Consider the following 14837-nt stretch of genomic DNA (forward strand, 5'->3'; position numbering starts at 1 on the left):
CCTCTTGCTATGAAATAATGGCATAAAATAGTATTGTATTGTTTTATGTAATGTATTTTTTTGATGAGCTTACCAGAAGTAAAGGAAATCTCCCCAAAAGGAAAACCATTTTAAACCCACAAGCTAAAATGTGTGGAACCGAGCAGGAAGCACATATGAAATTATGGGCGGACCATACCAGGGCTACAGTCAGGACACTTAGAGCCAGCAGGAGAGTAGAGGGTCAGACCTGAAACTCCTGGAGTAGGTCTGGGATCCTGGAAAACGTATAAAGTGACCCCAGTTTGGTAGTTGCCAACAGAAACAAATATAAATCCCCTCTAGATGAAAGCACCTTCAATTCAGATCACCAGGTTTCCACAGATTAAATTTAACAAAGTATGAGTTACAATCAAAGATTACCAAACATGCAAGGAAATGGTCTTTTGCAAGAAACAAAAGAGGGCTTCCCTGGTGGTGCAGTGGTTAAGAATCCACGACACAGGTTCGAGCCTTAGTCTGGGAAGATCCCACATGCTGCGGAGCAACTGAGCCCATGCTCCACAACTAGTAAACCTGTGCCCTAGAGCCCACAAGCCACAACTACTGAAGCCTGTGCGCCTAGAGCCCATGCTCTGCAACAAGAGAAGCCACTGCAATGAGAAGCCCGTGCACCACAACGAAGAGTAGTCCCCGCTCACCACAACTAGAGAAAGCCCACGCACAGCAATGAAGACCCAACGCAGCCAAAAAATATATATAAGATAAATAAATTTATATAAAATAAAGAAACAAAAGAAACTATAAACATCAGATTGAGGGCTCCAAGAATTCAGATATGGATTGATACAGAACATGAGATAATCATGTATAAAATGTTTAAGAATTAAAAATACAATTTAAAAAGAAAGAAATCATCAAAAATATCCAGGCATACATGAAGACGAACTAAATAGAACTTTTCAAAACAAAGCAATATAGTGTTAGATTAGAAATTAAATTGATAAGTTAAATAGTAAAATAGAGAATTAATGAACTGAAAGATGAACCTCTGAAATAATTACTCAGAATACAGCAGAATGTGACAAGAGGACAAAATATGATTGTGTGGTTAAGAGAGAGAGAATAGATTGAGAAGGGCCTAAAATATATCAACATATTTGAAAGATATTGGCTGAGAATTTTCTAGAACTGATGAAAGGTATAAATTCAAAGATACAGGAAGCTCTAATTATACCAAGGAGAGTAAGGGAAGTGACACCCATATCTAGTTGTACTTTCTTTAATTTGTTCAGTCAACAAATATCAGTTGAGCAGCTGCTGTGTAACAGGCACTATTCTAGGCTCTTGAGAAAGAACAGTAAAAAGACAAACGTTCTTACTCTCCTGATACTTATAGCCTAAGCATATTATCTATTAGAACATGTGGGCTCAGTAGTTGTGGCTCAGCCTAAGCATATTATCTATTAGAACATGTGGGCTCAGTAGTTGTGGCTCGCGGGCTCTAGAGCGCAGGCTCAGTAGTTGTGGTGCACGGGCTTAGTAGCTCCGTGGCATGTGGGATCTTCCCAGACCAGGGATCAAACCCATGTCCCCTTCATTGGCACTGTGCCACCAGGGAAGTCCCTGAAGCAGACTTTTTGACAGCAACAAAAGAAGTAGAATAATACCTTCAAAGAGCTAAGAAAAAATAACAGTCAACCTACAGCTGTACACCCAGCAAAACTATCTTTCAAGAATAAGAGTAACATAAAGATATTTTAAGATAAGTAAAAACCAGAGTTTACAAATAGACATATACTAAAGGAATGCCTACTTCAAGAAGGAAAATGATTCCACAAAAATGTATGAGATGCAAGAAAGAATGATGAGCAAAGAAAATGAATTGGTAAATGTGTAGGTAGAGCTTAACAACCTTTGTATAAAATAATGATAATATCCAATTTTTTGAAGTCTAACTGTACATAAGTAAAATACAGAGGAATAATCAGACTGGGGTGATTACTGAGTAATCTAAGTTTCTTGTATTTCCTTGTGTTGACTTTAGACTTGGTTAGTAAGTACACATAGTCAATTTTCAAGGGTAATTTATTCTAAAAACAGAGAAGACATCTCTGAACCAGTAGAGGGGAAAAATAGAATATAAATAAACAAACAAAAACTGATCAATTTTTAAAGGACAAGAATTGGAAGAAAAGAAGTACAGATACAAAGTGGAACAGGAAAAGCAAAAAGTAAGAAGGTTGAAAAATAAGTATAGCAATACATTAAATATAAATTTATTAAGCTCATCGTTTAGAATACAGAGATTGTCAGGTCAGATTAAGATATAAATATACAAATTGGAGCTGTGCTATTTACGTAAGTTACACAAAACATAAGGAAATTGGAAGTTTCAAAGTGAAGGGATAGATAAAAATATACTAGCAATCATTAACCAAAAGAAAGCTGCAGTAGCCATAATAATATCAGACAAAATAGATTTTGGAATGAAAAGCATTGCTAGGGATACAAAGGATAGAGTTTACTAAAAAGATATACTAATTCTAAACATGTATGCGTGTAATAATAGCCTCAAAAGTCATAGAACTATAAGAATTAATAATAAATCAATAAATAATAAAACTTTATGGGATATAAATACCCCTTAAGGAGATATTTCAACATATCTTTCTGCTAAAATAAGAGAATAATAAGCACAGGATTCAGAATAATTGTTCTTTGGCAGGGAGAGGCAGTAGGTATGATAGGATGAAAATCTCAGGTAGAAGAAACATTTTTATTTTGTGTAATTAGAGCAAAATTAGGATGATAAAATCTTAAGATAGGTGATACATTCATATGTGTTTATTTTACTGTATGCTTTAAAATCAACATCTGCATTACATATAATTTTGTATGTATCAAATATTCCATAAAGCATTTTTAAAGGAATTTTTAAAAATTCACAGGGAAAGCAATGCCTAAAAGGAAGGGATTTATCTTATATTTCTTTGAGAAACAACTGTCCTTTCTAATTTAGTTTTTTGTCTTTCCATGGGCCATACCCTCTCACCTTGTATCTAGGAAAAAAAACGGTTAGTTTACAGTTAGAGGTTTTAAAAGCTATTTTCCTCATTATTGCTAGAACATATCCAACGGACCTAATCCAGACGCATGGGTCATTAAAATAAATAGGCCTCTTAACTCTGTTTTCTACTCCCACTTTATCTAGACCATGTGAAAAGTCATATACAGTTCGAAACACAGAGTCTTGGGGAAAATACAGTAAGTCCATGTTTGCCTTGCCTGGACACAATCTTTGATAAGAATATGCTTTTAGACAGTTCCATCACGACATTCCTTCACCATCGAAAAGATTTCACAAGGCTATTTTCAACTTAAATGATTTTTTAAATTTGCTTTTTAAATAGATTATATGTTAAAAGATAAAAAGTTTATACAGTGAAAATTTTCCTTCTCATTCTACTCCTTAGTCACCAAGTTTCCCTCCCTGGAAGCAAAAAAGATTGTATTTCTATGTATCCTGCCAGAGATACTTTACGTGTGTATAAGAAAATATATATAGTTCTTACTTCTTATATGAATTATAGCATATTTTTATATCATTTTGTACTTTTTTCCACTTAACAAAACATGTGGTGATCATTCACTAACACTAGACTTTCTCCTCTTTATATGGAAATGCAGTATTCTACTGTACAAATATACCATAATTTTTTTAACCAATCGCTATTGATGGACATTAAGGTTGTTTCTGTTTAAAAGGTCGTTTAAAGCCAGATGTTGTCACAGTCATCCAAACAAATACTGAAAACATTTATACTGAATACAGTAGCACATTTAGACTATTAGATACACATAAAATATTTAATTTGAAATATGAATCTTCCTTTGTAAAAATGACCATGCTGATCAATTTCATGTAGATATGTGTTATAAGTGTATAGCTTATATTTCAGAAAATAGCATTTTATATTAGTCTACTTTTCTCTCCTTTTCAAGGAATATGGCACTGTTACCGGGAATACAGCAATCTTCAGGGACAGCCAAATGCTCACTTAACTGTATTTCACATCGGGATTCAGACTGATATAAGCATGTACTTTCAACTGAAACAAACATGGTTCGCATTTAGTGAGTGGATTTTAAAAACTTGTTTGTTAAAATTGTAATAACAAGAAAGCATCTTTTTGTGTAAAGGAAAATTTGGGTTGGTATAACTTGTTAAAATATACTTATTGCTAATGTCATTAAAATAAGTGTGTCTATAATAATACTAGCTACAATAAATGGAAAAGTCATTGAGGGGAATTTATTATATAATCTAGGAAAATGTTACTTTACAATGATCTCAAGCTATTTGCCTTCAACTTAAAATGGGTTGGATATAGACGTTTATAGCCATTAATCTGATATCCAAGAAAGGTATTTTAAAAGGAAAAAAATGCTTGATTTTTCAAACTTGTTTTTAAAAATAGAAAAAGGAAAAAAAAAAAGCAACAAATTTTTCATAGCAGGACTTTTAAACGACCTGTTATAGAATTGGAATAATAAATAACTGAAAAGAAATTTACATTTTTGAAATGTTTATTGAGATTGAGTTAGTTAAGGGTAATATTAACAAATATTTTAAAAGCTAGATGATTTCAGAGATGGCTTCAATCCTATATTTCTAGAATGGTTTTATTATACTAGTCCTTGCACTTTACAGAGATTCATGTTATTTATTCAAGATTTTAAAGATGATCTGTAATTACATGGTGCTTTAAAAATATTTCATCTTCATATGTTGTTGAAGTTAGAGAGCCAGGGAAGACAAGTTTGAGGATGCCTGGTAAGGAGCCCAGAGGTAGCCTAAGAGGGGGGCAGTATCTTGGAGAGTATCATGATTCCAGCATGGATCCCATCACCATAAATCTGAAAACTTAATTTTGCCACTTCACCCAAAAGTCATCAGGGACAGGCTCGCAACATGTCACCAGAGTGCCTTTTTATTCGTTAAAACTATTAGGGTACTCTCTCTGTAACCAGAATACAGACATATATACCACCTAGGACACTGCTTTCCTGGGGTCAAGGCATATGGGGAATCAGATCACTAGTGAGAAAGTTTTTTAGCAGAGACCCTAGGATAGTCTTGAGAGATGTTTTCTTAAGGCTCATGCCAAGCTTGATGAGCTAGTCCTGCTGCACAGAAGCCCCCACCAGATTCTTTTGTCTGTCAAATTCAGTTTTTCTGTGTTCCTTGGATAGTACTAGATCAAAATGCCAAATTCTTGCTCTTTGGGTTCCCATTTCTAGCCCTCACGCAGCTAATTCCCTTCACATAACACATTATTTTTTCAAATATGTTTCAGAAGAACTTCATTGATAGCCATTTTTTTTAACTATAAAAATCAGGTGTCTTAGAACTTAAATCCTCATTACTTTTTCTGAATTTGAGTGATTCCATATCTCCTCAGCAGTCCACTTACTGTCATCTGTCATATCTAAAGATGACAAATCTCATCCATTATGTATTGAAACCTCTAGTTTTACTCTCAGATGGATCTTAGTTGCAGGTTCTATGGTCATCCTGCTGCTGTCTCTTAAGGACCTTCAACACAAAAATCATTGAGATGATCAGAATCTGCCATTGGAGAAGTTGAGAGGTACTTTGAGGAGAAAACAGGGCTTGCTTTTATTTTCAAGTCTAGCAATACTTATCTTTCCTCAAATGAGTGTTAGCTTTCACAACGCATTTATCAGACATTAATTGATTACTTGCTCTGTGTTTGATGAAATCCTGGGCACCAGAGACAAGGGTATACGTATGAAATTATACTAATTGACAGAAACACTAAAAATATGCAGTTATACATGCAAAATGTATAATTTTTATGAGTCTTGGATTGTGTTAGGAGATGGTTCTATTCTCATTTCTATTAATTATCCCAGCCTCCTTGGTAAAGTTAGATTTATACCAGCTTCTCTCTAGGGGCTCAAAAAATATGTTTCTATTGTTTGCTCTTGCTCAAACAAAAGGAGGGAATATAATATATAAATTCAAAAGACAGTTAAATTTCTCTAATATAACCATTTAAAATATGTAATTTTGTAAAGGTACAAATTTAATATGCAATGTTCTTTTTCAATGCAATTTCAGAACATAAAGTGACTGATATATTTCATATTCTTAAGTTTGTCCAAAGAAGACAGTGATTTTAGGTTAATATGGCTATACTCCACAATTTTGGACTCAGTTTAGTTTTAAGAGAATCAAATTTGCATAAAAACATAAATACATCGTTTAACTAAAAGAAGATGTAGTAGCGAGATGACACCTTCCTAAGATCCTCTCACATCTCTGGGTTAACTGATTTCTACTTCCTTGGAGATACTAACTGAAGTGGGATGTATTATCCGAATCTCAGTGGTATAACAATAGAATGAAATAATGAGTGCCCTATTGCTGGAAGTGTTCAGACATGAGCGGAATAACTATCTAGCAAGAACGTTAGAACGGATTCTTTCATGGGTAGGAATTTAATTTAACTTTCCATTAAGTTTCTTTTATAATTTCAGATTTTGTTATTAGCAGTACTATATTTCCTTAATTTAGGATCCATACCTTTTCACTTTTTAACATCTCTGAGGTCAGGATGCATTTTATAATCAATGAATAGACATTTAATAAAGGATTTCTTTACTTTTCCTGAAAGGATATTACTAAATTGAAGGTATGTCTTAGAATTGAGGAAATATAGTAATTAGGACTGTTTGGCTTTAAGTAAAAAGAAACAAAGGAACAAGCTGGAGGCAAGGCAGGGGTATTTATTCTAAGAATATAGAAGTGTCTCACCAAACTCAAAGTAGCAGAAAAGCAGCTGGACTTTCAAGTGTATGTGGATCCAGGAAACAAAAAGCCAAAAAGGAGCCAAGATTTCCTCCACTTGCTCTCTTTCTTTACACATATACATTTTATTCTTTCTTTGCAGGTTCACTTACTTCACATAAAGATGGTTTTTACACAGTTTATTAAATGTATATAACTCTTAGTTCAAGAGATTTATACACTTCAATTCAAAACTAACTAGATTCCCTTAATTCTAATTCTGAGACTTTTATTACACAACTTGGGTTGGGTTTACACTCTGATTTCATCAATGGTAGCCATGATAGGTGGCGTGTGAAACTTAAAATGTGGCATCTCAGAACCCACCCCGTCCATCAGCAAGATCAATTAATTAAGAGGCACTGTGAGTGGGGAGGCAGTCCAGAAATTTTCTTCTGTAATGATTCTCTTACTCAAAGGAGTGAAAGTGAAAACATCTAAAATAGAGTTGCCTAAAGCAGCCCTTCCTTTCTTCCATGCCTATTTTCTCATTTCTACAAATGGTGTGAAATGTTTCCATAGATAAAATGAAGCCTGTCCAACTGAGTTGTTTAAACTCTAGCTAAAAGTTTTAATCTACATTTTTTTAGCGTTTCTGGGAGGTTTTGAAAGCGAATTTCTAAAACTGGCATTTTTGGAGAGGTAGCACTACTTAAATTATGAAGTGTCAGAATTGGTAGAAATAATCATGAAGATCAGTTCTAACTTTTGCAGAGAAAGTTTGCTTTTGGGATTGATTTGAATCGCACACTATTTTTTTTCCCCACCCTGTTTAAAGTGATAATACTCTGCATCCTTGAAGTGTTCATCATCCTCATGCTGATCTTCCTCAGGGACCGAATCCGCATCTCCATTGCCCTGCTGAAGGAGGGGAGCAAGTAAGGCCTTGATGGAGAAACTCATATACTGTATATCTATCAGTCATATCGATCACTGCTTATTTGTAGATGCCCCAGACTATTTTCCCTTTAAGATGGCTTGTTAAATCTGCTTTCCATTCAAGAAGACTTGTTCAAGTTCAGACTCTGCCACGTATTAAAAACTTCATGCTAACAAATCTTTCAAAATCCCCAAACCTCAATTATCATAGGGTAAAATAAAGCTAAAACTCGTGTATTCTATGCACTAGCACTTTTTTTTTAAACACCAAATATATGTTAGGAGGATAACTTATGTGAAAGTAAGTGATAAAGTGCTATATAAAAGTTAGTTATGTTATATTATTCCCATACTGAGTCATATGTTAATATTAATGTTTGAGATCATTTGCAGAACTTTAAATCACCATAATTCTATAAAGCCAATTATGTGCTCTTGCTAGTTTTGTATAAATAACAAAACTTGCCAGTAGACAGAATAATTGGTCCTAGCACTACCAGACTGTATATTTTGTAACTACAGCTCTCAATTCAGGAACATTTTATACCCAGAGCCATTTTTATTTTAAAATGCTACAGTATAGGGGCTTCCCTGGTGGCGCAGTGGTTGAGAGTCCGCCTGCCGATGCAGGGGACACGGGTTCGTGCCCCGGTCTGGGAAGATTCCACATGCCGTGGAGCGGCTGGGCCCGTGAGCCATGGCCACTGAGCCTGCGCATCCGAAGCCTGTGCTCCGCAACAGGAGAGGCCACAACAGTGAGAGGCCCGCGTACCGCAAAATAAAGAAAGAAAGAAAGAAAGAAAGAAAGAATAAAATGCTACAGAATAAACAGTTTTTCATAAAATTCATGTTGTGAGGTAATAACACCTACAGTTTCTAAACTATTCCAAAAGGTCACTTGAGGATAATACTTTAAACTTTTGAATAATGCATGGAAACAGCAAGGAAAGTGTTATTACAAAGCCAATAGGTCATGTTCTCTATTTAGAATGATGGAAACTGAGGTGTTAATGGCCAAGGACCAAATTATTTTAAATAGTCTTTAAGGATTGTTTTAACAAAATCATCATCTATAATAATAATAATGCCACCTAAAGCCAGTGTTTGAAATAGTTAACAAGCAGTTTGTTAAATTAAACTCTGTCCTTCCCACAATAACTGAAGCCCTATCATTAGCCACTGAAAACTACTGATTTGCTGGGTTATTTCTTAAATAATATGATATTGTACAATTCACTTGTCCCGCTGCTCTGCCTCTAAATGTGTGTGTGTGTGTGTGTGTGTGTGTGTGTGTGTGTGTGTGTTAAAGGGCAATTACTACTGTGACTGGTTAATAATTTTTTTCAAGGGAAAATAAGAGCTGGAATAAATGTGCATGAGAATACAGGGTAAACATAGGGATACCCAATAATTCACTGAACAGCAGTGTCTGGGGAAAAGAGAGAATAGCATAGCCCAAATAGTGAGGTGGCGAAGGTAACAAATACAAAAATGAATCTAAAATGTGTCAGTGCATTAGGAGTGGAAATAGTTCCATCATAGTTCTCAGTGGCTATATCAAACAGCATAGGGTTAATGCAGTATCATATGCTGAAAAGATTATAGGGCAATTAGGATATGAATATTTTAGAAACCATATCTTAGGAGGAAATATCAAAAGAATTATTACCCTGGAGAATAAAAGAATAATGAGTTGCTTGAAGGGTTGCTGTATGGAAAAGGTGGTCCTTTCTTCTCCAGAAGGTAGTGGATGTGAATTACATGCAGGCAGATAAGGAAGGACTTTCTAATACTTTGGTTGTTAAGAAAATAGAATAAGCGGTGTCATATAAAAGTAAGTTCCTTTCACTCAGTGAGATCACCAGAGACTAATGAACATGTTTTGAAGATAGTTCAGAAGGGATTCTTAAATTAGGAATGGATTCTCCCATTTGATCAGATGATCTTCAAGGTCCTCTCTAATTTTAAAAGTCTAAGGAAAAGGGAGAAATACCATGATTATAATGCATCAAATATTTATGCGTCAGTCAGAAATAACCAAAGAGGAGAAGGTTTGGGGAACTTTTGGCAGGAATCAAACATGAGCATTGAAAGAATGCCTCTAACTTACTAAACATGAATAAATAAAATTTTAAAACCAACTAAGTATACATCAGCAAAAAAGAGTTGATTGTTATTACCACTGTTCTTGGAATGAATTCAGTCAAAGGCTTATTTCTAGTTCTAACAGATAAAATTTTAATTGAGAAATTATAACTGGATCATTTTCAGTTTCAAATATTTGTTTTATTTTAGAGCCATTGGATACATCCCTACTACCTTAATTTATCCAGTTTTAACTTTCATTTTCCTCTCAATCTGCATTTCCTACTGGGCTGTGATAGCAGTGTATCCTTTGGTAATTGACTCCTTCAAACCTCAGGTACACACTACTATTCAGGAGCTAGGAGTTTGTCTGTTTCCATCCGGGAAAGACTAGGAACATCCTAAAGATATAATTGATATGATGATGATGATGATGATGATGATGATGGTGATGATGATGGAGATTATGATTGCTAAGCTCTAAAAATGTTTCAGTGTACCAATTGAATTTCCCCTCAGATAGGTCACATGGTACATTTTGTTTTATTTTGTCTTCACATGTGGTACTCCTCACTCCTCCTTTGTAATACGTAAAAAAATCTTTTTATATTTCACTGTTTTTAAGGGGCCGCTCAGTGGAGCTGACCCACGTTATATTACTCTGGTTCTGAAAATGAATGAATTGTTAAAAGATTAGTTTTTTGAAATTAATCTTTCAGTGGACTTTTGAGTTATTTGCATTACTTTCTTGTCCATTTACATTCAATCTACCAGCAAATAATTTATCCTTAATAGAGTTCACTCAGTTACTTGGCTACATCAGGGGTACCTATATACAAAGTCATAGCCCCAGAGGGGCAATGTAAACATGAAAATAAAACCTGTAATCCAGAGGTAAGTAAAAGAAACTCTTTTATTTACTGCAATACAGAACTCTACTGTATTTCATCTAGCAGTAGTGGTAGGAATCATCCTGAAATAGAGACCATGTGCATTGATGAGGATCACTGTAGAGAAGGGGAGGGTGGGTCGGGTGTTAGCAGGAGAGCACTGAAAACAGTAGGCAGAATAGAGAGAAGGCACTGCTATTTCCTGAGCTCACTTGTCCTGTCATACACGTAAGAAGCAGGCACAGTCAACAACAACACTAATAAATGTGAAATTATAGTGGATGCAGACTGATGAACATACGATGGAAAAATGAGGTACTTTCCAGAGCTCATTAAAGAATTGTATAAAGTGGTGTTATAGAAAATAGAAATAACAGCAGAAGCTAATAGGAAAAAAGCAAGATATGCAATTGGGGGCCACACAAGAGAAGGCAAGGAAGGTGTTATCTTGGAATAGCACTTAATATTATATTATTCGTGTTTTGTTTTTTTTTTTCCTGAGTGCAGATTTTTAATACAACTGAAATTGCCAAAGCTTGCCCTGGGGCTCAGTGTCGTTTTGCTTTCTATGGTGGAGCGAGCCTGTACCATCAATATATCACTACCTTCCAGATATTCAATCTATTTGTCTTTCTCTGGCTTATAAATTTTGTCATTGCATTGGGTCAGTGTGCCCTTGCTGGTGCCTTTGCTTCTTATTACTGGGCCTTGAAAAAACCTGATGACATCCCACCATATCCACTTTTTACTGCATTTGGACGAGCCATAAGGTAAGTTTCACACTGAAACCGACACCTATCTTCCCAGTTATGTTTAGTGTGTTTATAATTCAAGTGGCAAAGTACTTGAGGTCAGAGGTATAATTCAAGATTCATAGATGTCCACTGGCTTTGTCTGGTTTTATAGCCACAGTTTTATAATCCCTACCCAGGCGAATATCCTTCTAAAAGGTTACTGGAGAGAAGAGGTAGGGGAGGGCACCAAATTAAAGATTAAGGACTAACTTGTCTGTGTTTCTTCATTGCTCAGCTCAAACATAAAATCATCATAAGATGACAGGCTACTGGTATCATTTTCATAGATGAAGTGCAAAATGGATGTCTATGGTTTAAAATCCTCTATGAAGACCTTTGTCAATCTGAATAAGAGAGTATAAGAAGCTCTTTCCTATCAATCCTTCTGCAGATCCCTTTTACCAATAAAAATTAACTAACATCCTTTTAGTTAATAGTAAAAATATTTTAACTTTTATTCTCATTTTTTCTTTGCCCAGATATCACACTGGATCCCTAGCATTTGGATCTTTAATTCTTGCAGTAGTTCAAATGTTCAGATTAATCCTAGAATATTTGGACAAACGTCTTAAACGTAAGATTCCAGAATTCATCTTTTCTCAGACTTCCTGACTTCTGTGAATAGAATAGATTGGGTCAGGGGGTTGGGGGGGACATAATGACTGTAACTTGGACACAGTAATAAGGATGGATGTGGTCAGATTGGGGAGATGTTTGGAAGGAAAAGCCAATAGGACTTGAGGGATGGAATATGGTGGGGGGTGGGGTGGGGAGCAATGGTAAAATAAGAGTAAAAATGTGTGATGCTATTTACTAAGATATGGAAACCAGTAGAAACAAATTTCAAAGAAGAGATTTAAAACTGTGTTTTTGACTTGTTAATATTGAGAAGCATGGTGGAGATGTCAGGCAGTTCCAAGTCTAGAGCTCAGGACAGGTCAGGCTTAAAATATAAATGTGGCCATTGGCATAAATCTTCATACTTAACACATACAGTTTACAAACACATAAACTCTGCTTGGGTTGTACTTTAAAATATTTTATTATTAATTATCAAAATAATCTTGAAACAGAGCAACCAAGTTGGAACACTCACATTTCCTGATTTCAAAACTTAATACAAAGCTACAGTAATCAAAACAGTGTGGCACTGGTATAAGGACAGACATATAGACCTGGAAAAGAATAGACAGCTCTAAAATAAATGCTTACATATAAGACTATTCAGAGGGGGAAGGAAAGTTTTTTTCAGCTAATGTTACTAGGAAAACTGGATATCTACATTCAAAAGAATGAAGTTGGACCCTTACTTTACACCATATACATAAATTAATTCAAAATGGATCAAAGACTTAAACATAAAAGCTAAGACTATAAAAGCCTTAGAAGAAAGCATAGGAAGAAATCTTCTTGACACTGGATTTAATGATGGTTTCATTATTTTAATGATCATTTTAATGATGATATGACACCAAAAATACAGGTAACAAAAAAGAAAAACATAAATTAGAATTCATCAAAAAAAAAAAAGTCTGTGCATCAAAGGACACTATCAAGAGAGTGAAAAGACAACCCACAGAATGGGAGGAGATATTTGCAAGTCATATATCAGATAAGCAACTAATATTTAGAATATATAAATAACTCCTACAACTCAACAATAAACAAACAACCTATTTCAACATGGACAAAGGATTTTTTAAATTAAGTAAATTTTTTTCAGCTTTATTGAGGTATAATTGACAAATAAAATTGTAATATTTTTAAAGTGTACAACATGATGATTTAATACACATATACATTGTGAAAGGATTCCCACATTTAAGGTGGGACACACCTGTCCACCTCATATACTTCTTTTTTTTTTCCTTTTTTGGTGTGAATGCTTAAGTTCTACTCTCTTAGCAAATTTCAATTATACAATACAGTATACTCAACTATACTCACCATGTTCTACATTAGATCCTAATACCTTAGTCATCTTATAACTGAAAGTTTGTACCCTTTTACCAGCCTCTCCCAATTTCTCCCACTCCCAGCATATGGCAACCACCATTCTCTTCTATTTACAGGCATTCAACATTTTTTCCCTACATATAAGCAATACCATGCATATTTGTTTTTGTGTGGCTTATTTCACTTAGCATAATGCCCTTCAGGTTCATCCATGTTACTGCAAAAGCAGGATTTCTTTCTTTTTAAGGCTGAATAATATTCCATTTTGTATATAAAACGTAATTTATCCATTGATCCATTTAATGACACTTAAGTTGTTTCCATACATTAGATACTGTAAATAATGCTGCAGTGAACATTGGAGTACAAATATCTCTTCAAGATAGTGATTTTGTTTCCTCCAATTATATATACAGAATTAGAATCACTGGATCATATAGTAGTTCTATTTTTAATTTCTTGAGTACTGTTTTAATTTCCGTACTGTTTTCCACAATGGAGTAATCAATTCACATTCCTACCAACAGTGTACAAGGGTTCCCTTTTCTCTTCATCCTTACCAACACTTGTTATCTCTTGTCTTTTTGATAAGAGATATCCTAACAGGTATGAGGTGATATCTCACTGAGGTTTTGATTTGCATATCTCTGATAACAATGTTGAGCACTTTTCATGCACCTATTGGCCATTTTTATGTCTTCTTTGAAACAATGTCTATTCAGGTTCTTTGCCCATTTTTTATTGGGTTATTTGTGTGTTTTTTGCTGTTGAGTTCTATAAATTCCTTGTATATTTTGGATATTAACTCCTTATTACATATGTGGTTTGCAAATATTTTCTCCCATTCAGTAGGTCGCTTTTTCATTTGTTGATGGTTTCCTTTGCTGTGCAGAAGCTTTTTAGTTTGATGTAGTCTCACTTGTTTATTTTTGCTTTTGTTGCCTTTGCTTTTGGTGTGAAATCCAAAAAATCATTGCCAAGACCAATGTCAAGGAGCTTACAACTATAAAATCTTCTAGGTTTCAGGTTTTACTTTCAAGTCTTTAATCCATTTTGAGTTGATTATTGTGTATGGTGTAAGATAAAGGTCCAATTTCACTCTTTTGCATGTAGATGTCTAGTTTTCCCAGCACCATTTATTAAAGAGAATATCCTTTCCCCATTATATATTCTTGACTCCTTTGTCAAAAATTAATTAACCATATTGCATGGGTTATTTCTGGGCTCTCTATTCTCTTCCATTCATCTATGTGTCTATTTTCATACTGATACCATACTGTTTTATTACTATAGCTTTGTAATAGAGTTTGAAATCAGGAAGTGTAATGCCTTTAGCTTTGTTATTCTTTCTTGATTGCTTTGGTTATTTGGCCCTTT

General features: G+C 34.6%; 1 protein-coding gene across 4 annotated transcripts in view; it reads left to right on the forward strand.

Annotated features, from left to right (window-relative positions):
* The window catches only part of SLC44A5 (solute carrier family 44 member 5), a 373758-nt gene that overhangs the window by 334102 nt on the left and 24819 nt on the right, over window positions 1-14837 (forward strand). For all 4 annotated transcript variants that reach the window (XM_033405973.2, XM_049707145.1, XM_033405972.2 and 1 more), the window contains 6 exons: window positions 3985-4116; window positions 7635-7734; window positions 10031-10123; window positions 10627-10714; window positions 11218-11480; window positions 11984-12078. In XM_033405973.2, coding sequence (XP_033261864.1) covers window positions 3985-4116; window positions 7635-7734; window positions 10031-10123; window positions 10627-10714; window positions 11218-11480; window positions 11984-12078 — 771 coding nt within the window. The remainder of the gene's footprint in view (window positions 1-3984; window positions 4117-7634; window positions 7735-10030; window positions 10124-10626; window positions 10715-11217; window positions 11481-11983; window positions 12079-14837) is intronic.

This window comes from Orcinus orca, chromosome 1 (genome assembly GCF_937001465.1).
Source record: "Orcinus orca chromosome 1, mOrcOrc1.1, whole genome shotgun sequence".
Lineage (NCBI taxonomy): Eukaryota > Metazoa > Chordata > Mammalia > Artiodactyla > Delphinidae > Orcinus > Orcinus orca.